Genomic DNA, 7,007 nt, shown 5'->3' on the forward strand with positions numbered 1-7,007 from the left:
CCTTACAAATTGCTTCACCAATCTTCTTGTTCTTCAAATCTTCTCTTTAAACTCTCCACCTTTGGTTCTCCTTTAGTTGTCAAAGTAGTCAACCTTTAGCATCACCACACGACTTAATCTTGAGTGGTTAGATGAAACATAGAAGAGAGAAATAGACTAATGAGTATCACTTAGTTGATTTCTGATTTATGCTTGAGCTGTCCCACAAGTAATGAGTGACACTTGGCCGCATGCGATGACTAATCAAGTCAGTGGGGTATATTGGAGAACATATTTAGCTAAAAATGAAATGCAATACAATACCTACATTATTACGGTCATATTATTTGTCAAACCACTAATGTAATTTTTCTGAAGGAGGGTAAGAAATAAAGAAAGATGAATACAAATAAAATCTTAAAAGCGAAAACAATTTAAAGTAAGTTTTTGTTTCTGGTTTTCAGCTTTTATTTTATTTACCTTTCTTTGTGTGTGTGTGTGTCTACATAGTTCTACCACACCTTTCCCACCATCTTTCTTACTTCTCTCGTGCCCTATCATATATTATTCAACTAGCACAAAGTAAGTTCTCATTATTTCAGTGTAGCTGGAACATAAGGGAGTAGATCACATTTCATAATATAAGTGAAAGAACATTGAAAAATATATATCATAAAGCGCGATATATCAATTTTGTCAATCACTTATATTGAAACATGTAGTATAACACTTTATATTATAATTTATTGTAACACGCGGCAAATGGCACACTCACACGTGTTACCAAAAGCGGGAAAGCCTTAACTCTGACTAGGAAATTAAGAAATTATTAGGAAATTAGAGGCCATTGTGTAATTTGCGTTTAGGTTTTTATAACGTTACGCACTCATCAGTCCCTACTTGCTTTCATCGGCCGCTACCGCCACCACCACCTTCTCTTCTCCTCAGCTCCTCACTCACTCCCACTCTCACTCACACTCTCTGGCACCTCTCTCTCTCTCTCTCTCTCTATATATATATATGTGCCAATTATGCATGTATGTCATGCTAATGATCGATACTCGTGATATTCCAACATCAATTCCTCCTTGATATTATAAGTAAGCATTCGTAAATTGATGTTATAAGAACATAGCTCAGCTCAGCTGGTGGCTATGGCTCCTGCCCAACCATTCATGGAGGCTGACCAAGACTGTAAACCATTTGTCAACCCAAAAGTTGAACTTCTTGATGATGATACAGAAATCAGGAGGGCTTCCTTGCCAAACTCTGCTTCTGCTTCGGCATCGGAGGGAAAACACATGGCTTCAATCTTCGACATTGATATAATTCAGTGCACAAGTAATCAGGAGCAGCCTGAAACTGACCATCCTGATGCTGATGCAACTGATGAATATTCAACCTCATTTGCCGACACTACGTCTGACACTGGTAGTTTTTCTGGATTTTGTGAAGAAGGTGAAGTGCAGTCCCATTCGTTTGAGGACAGTACTTTGACATCTGCTTTTGATGCATTTGCGAGGGCATTTCAAAGCAGGTGTGTGCCAGCTTCTTCTTCCCTCTTTGTAATTTATTATTTCTAGTTTATATCTAGTTGTGATTTCCATTTGTACCGTGCAAGTCGTAACTCGCACGCTACTTCATACATGATTAACTGCTTCTAGACTTGAGCCTTGGAAAGGCAGGATGAAACCCTTTGTATTATGCACATCTTGATTTGACAAGCATTTTTAATTTTGGAACAATCTACATTCTAAGGTGGTTTTTCCATCTAAAAACACTGGTCAAACATTCTCTGTCTCTCCAATTTTACAAGTATGTAAGCATAGGCATGAGTTTTTGATACTTCTGTGTCATTTTTTGGGCATGTACTTCTGGGAAATAGTATAACCCCTCACGTGAATCTTCAAACTGCCTTTGTTTCTAATTCAGGAAGAAGAAGTTGACAAATCACTGGAGAAACTTTATACGTCCAGTAATGTGGCGCTGCAATTGGATGGAATTGAGAATTAAGGAAATTGAAGAACAAGCACTAAAGTATTCCAGAGACCTAGGAGTAGCATATGGTAAAAAAAGACATACAGGACTCGACCAATTTCCTTTGGAAGAATTTGGTTCAAAGTCATTGCCATTTTGTAGTCAATTCTGCAGAAAGAAAGCTATGAAGAGGAGGAAACGCAAAAGAGTTGAAGACACAACTGATATAGCATCATATATCTCAAATCATAATGTCTTTTCCTATCTTGGTGGGAGCTTCTTCTTTATACTAAAATACACCATGTTTTTGCTCTTTCACTCTCCTTTACAAAATACACCTCCCGCAATGATATTTATCCTAGCATTCTAATGTATTGCAGAAAATAAAAGATCCGATCATGATGGCACTTCCTTTGCTGATGACTTTAGTAATGCAGGTATAGTTCTTACCATTTGTCGTTTCTTTCTCATTGTTGGCTTGCCTTGCATGGTATTTCTATATTTGTATGAGTGCTTGCATATGTATAATAGCTGTAGGACTCTTCATTCTTGCCAATCTTATTCAATTCAGCAGCTTTTTACATTTTGTTCTGATGCTTGTGTATAGTTTTTTTCTTTATTCACTTGTTCAAGCATAATTTGTTTCCTTAAGATAGACTCCGAAAAAAAAAAAAGACTAATTTTATTATTGTTGAGGGGATAGTAATCGCAGAGCAGAGTGCGGATTACAACGATAAACTCAGCAGTGGTGATAACTGGGCATTCTTTGAGTACCGAGATGGTGACAAGCCTTTGGAGCATGTCCTTTGGAAAATTGAGACAGTGCACTCTCGGGTTCACAAGTTAAAGTATCAAATGGATGTGGTGATGTCCAAAAATGCTGCTAGGTTTTCTTCCAGCGAAAATTTGAGTGTTCTTGTACCCTGTGATGCACAGACCAGCTCTGCACATAGTCCAGCATTGTCTCCTGGCACTGGAGACACAATCTCTGCGGGAGCTATATATACTCCAGCTCAACATGTCTCAAGTTTTGTGGAGGGAATCACTGTTCCTGATATAATTGAAAGCACTGTGGGACTACCATCTGCTGTTGACGTTACCTTCCATCAGCCGCAGTTTGGAGACTCAAGCGAAGATGTAAGTCTTCCCTATGGAACATAACTTTTATTCCACAACTTTCTTTTAACCTTCGCATTTTGTTCCGCTGAGTTTAAAATGATTAGTTGAAATATGCAGCAAAAATATTTCTACTCTGTGATGATAGATACATATCACATATCAAATACGGTAAAATTGACACAGTGGATGTCATCTCTCCAACAACTACCACATGTGGATACTAATTTTGTTTTAACAAAGGGCCTAATTGGGAGTTAACAAAGTTACGCCAAACCCGAAATTTTCCCATCATTATAGTTAAGATAATTAATCAATATCGCTGGTAGCTCGAAGTATTTTTGTTTGTGCATTTAGTGGTAATATAAAGATACCTTTTTAGTTACCTTTGTTTCCCTGCATAACAGAAACTTATCCCCAAATTTTTGGTCAAGTCCATCAATTACCTTATGGTAGACGGAATGTTATAATTTACAGATTGTGGATAATGTCCCGATACATAGCGAGGTGGCTGAAGCAGAGAAGCACACTTTCCAAATGATCAACGACCAACCTAAAGAGGAACATGAGCAACCAGAGAAAGACATACAAGAAGCCGTTTTTCCAACTCCACAATCAGACCCTGCTCCCTCGGCAGAAGCTGCTCTTCCTCAGGAGCAATCGACTCTAGAGTCATGCTTGGCTTCAGATGTAAGTTTTCATAGAAACAAGAGAAAGCGAGGGGAGCGAAAAGCAGGTTCGGTTGTTTGGAGCAAGAAATGCTCGGGCAAGCCTGATAGCCAGTGAGCTTCATTTCATTAAGTTATGCTGGTTCATGGAACTACATAGACATTTCCTATTATTTTTCACGAGTGGATACACGAGCTAGATTACAGTTACTGTGAACTAGCATTTGCTGTATATAGGGAAGTGGTTTCAGTTCCCGAGTTATGTCGCGGTTTGCAGCATTACCGCATACACACTGTGACAAGCCAGTTTAGTGTAGTTTGACAAGTGATATGTGGAATAGTTGGTATAATTTCGTGTTCCATCAAACAAAAAAGCGTCTGAAATCTTTAGGACCCGTTTGATAACTATTATGCCAATGCCTTCTCTTGCATCACCGGGCATGAGCTGTTTTGTTGATGAATTGTTAGTGTTTTATTTTTGGAATACATGCTAGTAAAAAATATCTTATAGTGACAAATATTTTACTTTTGTAATGGCTATTGGAATGATTATAACTTCTACTTATTATCTATGTTACATTATGTGGTCAAATCTGTTAGGATTTATATCCAAAATTGAAACTTTCATCGTCCCTCCTCGGGTAGCCTGCAAGTGAGTCTCACGTGTGAGGCTAAGATGGTCACTTCATCCCGTTCATTCCATAATCACTCTCCATTCTTTGATTGAACTGCTCCTCCTAGAAGAAGCACAATCATATCTCATGACCATTGTATTACTATAATGGAAGTTTGAATCGCATCATTTGTGATATTCCCATAGGAGGACTTCACCCATCTAATTGGGCGGCAGGATGGGGCTAGTCAACGCCTAGGCCGACTTTTAGAACAATACTTTTGCTTTTCTTTCCCCTTTTTTCATTCTTCTTCTCTCTTCTATGCCACATACAAAAACTAAAAAGAAAATGGTTATCAAGCAATCATGAAGTGCATTGTTGTGCACTACAAGAGAAAAGACTTATGAAACAAAATCTTTTATTTATTTTCAGAGTAATTTTGTTGTACCTATATTGTCATAAGATATTATGTTTTTATAACAAACTTTGTTTGGGTTTTTTGACAACAAAAAAAATCATTTAATTTTTTTTAAGTGTAAAAAAACTCTATTTTTAGCCCCGCACCATTATTTCATCTTTTTCATTATTTCTATTTGATGCATTTAATTTGATGACCATAAATAAAAGAAAGGGTGCGAGAGAGGCTAAAAAAAGTATGTGAAAAACAAATGTCTTTTTTTCTTTGAAAAGAAACTGTAGGTAAATATAGGATCAGGATCCTCTCCTAAATCCTTCTGACCAGGCCCATTGAGCCGTTCATTTTTATCCAACGGTTATAATTATTATAACTTTTAGAAGGGCCTCCTGTTTGTAACCGTTGGATAAAAAATGAATGGTCTAATGGGCCTGATCAGGAGGATCCTCTCCATCGGCTCAGGAGAGGATCCTGGTCCGTAAATATATACAACATGTATGATGATTGATTTCATTTTTTATACTAATTGATGTGATGAACAAGAAGGAAATTTAATATATTTGACCTTCATTATATTATGACCGCTGTCCCCTTTCCGTGATACAATACATGGTAACGAGTCTTTTTTATTTTTCTTGACCAATGGTAACGAGTCTTTCAGTACAACATGAATGTACAAAAGCAAAAGACGACTGTAAGCTGCCTTTATATATATATATATATATATATATATATTTTTTTTTTTTTTATTGTTTAAAAACACAGATACAGGGTGGGAGTTTTGGAATATAGAACCTCTAGGAACATAGGGCACTCCTTCGGTTATTATAGTAAACTTCTTGAAAACAACAATATTTACACAGAGTAGGGGATTTAAGCTAAGCAACATAATGAGTTAGCCATAATAATTGGTCAGAACTCGTTATCGTTGAAAATTGACTTAAGACCTCTTACCTACAAGCAAATAAGAATAACACTAGACTTTATTGTTAAGTGGTTGGTAATCATTATAAACTTAAATAATCATAAACAACTAGAAACATTAACAGGCATTACCTCGTTGATTTTTATTTTTATTTTTTATATTGGCATGGCTTGGAGAATATGTATTAATGATGACTCGTTTATATAATTGTAATCAGAATCAATTACGGAATTGAATTATTTTGATTACGGGATTATTCCGATGTTTGTTAAGTGGGTAATGCTAGGAAGACCAACTATTTTAAATCAAATTTTATAAACCATATGATATGATTGTTGATGATTTGATTATTACTTAAATGTTGATTAACGTGTTTATTTCATATTAGTAACATACCACATGATTTGCAAATTTGGTCTAAAAGATTCGTTTCTCTAGCATTACTCTAATAAATAGCATAAACCATATGATATGATTGTTGATGATTTGATTATTACTTAAATGTTGATTAACATGTTTATTTCATATTAGTAACATATCACATGATTTGCAAATTTGGTCTAAAAGATTCGTTTCTCTAGCATTACTCTAATAAATATTGCAGAATCAAAAAATTGGTGGAACACACGCCAATGGAATTGGACTCTCTACATTTAAGTGGTGTTCTAATTCTGGGTCTTTTTGGGGGAATCGGAAGTGAGTTGTTTGGGGGAATTCCGAATGTTCTTTGTTGTATTTGGGATCAGTTGTCAACCGTTGAGAAGTAAATCGGTTGATATGCATGATGGCTATTCGGGTTTGTCGCTTACGTTCTCAAACAAAGAGTTGTACAGTAGACGCATAGTTTAGAATGAGTCGAACTCAAAATTAATAAAATTCTCTTCGAAAAAAATAAATGAGGGTGAAATTATATCGAGTGAATGATTTGTTTACAGTTCTTGTACAATTTTTTTTTTTGGTAAAAGGATATTTTATTAAACACCACAAACAAACATACAAGCAAACCAAGGCCCAAAAGATTTCATATTAACAAACAAAAATATGCCTAAAACACTAGAAAGCACAAAATTAGCCCAAAAACAGTTAGACCCAAGCTTAACACCAAGCTTCCAAAACCAGAAGTATCCACAGCTTTCCATAGCTTTCTCTACCAGTCCAGTTCTAGTCCATCAGTCAGATTCCTTGTCCACCACCAAGCACCGCCTCAACAGACGTCACATCTAACTCCGATTTACTACATGAGCATAACCATAAGTTAGGGATAACTGACAACTAAGCGAGAGAAACCAACTATCAGTATGAAGCTCGTGGAA

The 7,007-nt window shown here is 36.2% G+C and overlaps 1 protein-coding gene across 2 annotated transcripts; it reads left to right on the top strand.

The window, feature by feature from the left end:
* Positions 1-851: 851 nt before the first annotated feature.
* LOC126610711 (uncharacterized) lies at positions 852-4,305 on the top strand. 2 transcript variants are annotated; one of them, XM_050278823.1, is made up of 5 exons: positions 852-1,516; positions 1,912-2,225; positions 2,337-2,393; positions 2,669-3,093; positions 3,550-4,305. In XM_050278823.1, the coding sequence occupies exons 1-5, from the start codon at positions 1,134-1,136 to the stop codon at positions 3,856-3,858; spliced, it is 1,488 nt and encodes a 495-aa protein (XP_050134780.1). In that variant the 5' UTR covers positions 852-1,133; the 3' UTR covers positions 3,859-4,305. The 2 variants fall into 2 exon arrangements, with proteins under 2 accessions (XP_050134780.1, XP_050134779.1); XM_050278822.1 differs by having other exon boundaries at positions 853-1,516; positions 2,660-3,093.
* Positions 4,306-7,007: the final 2,702 nt, after the last annotated feature.

The sequence above is a fragment of the Malus sylvestris genome, chromosome 17 (genome assembly GCF_916048215.2).
Source record: "Malus sylvestris chromosome 17, drMalSylv7.2, whole genome shotgun sequence".
Classification (NCBI taxonomy): Eukaryota; Viridiplantae; Streptophyta; class Magnoliopsida; order Rosales; family Rosaceae; genus Malus; species Malus sylvestris.

Excerpts from the sequence above, each read along its gene's own strand:
- LOC126610711 (XM_050278822.1), top strand. The coding sequence starts at position 1,134 with ATGGCTCCTGCCCAACCATTCATGGAGGCTGACCAAGACTGTAAACCA. Across the intron at positions 2,394-2,659 it reads TGATGACTTTAGTAATGCAG|TAATCGCAGAGCAGAGTGCG; the intron begins GTATAGTTCTTA and ends TTGAGGGGATAG. Across the intron at positions 3,094-3,549 it reads TTGGAGACTCAAGCGAAGAT|ATTGTGGATAATGTCCCGAT; the intron begins GTAAGTCTTCCC and ends TATAATTTACAG.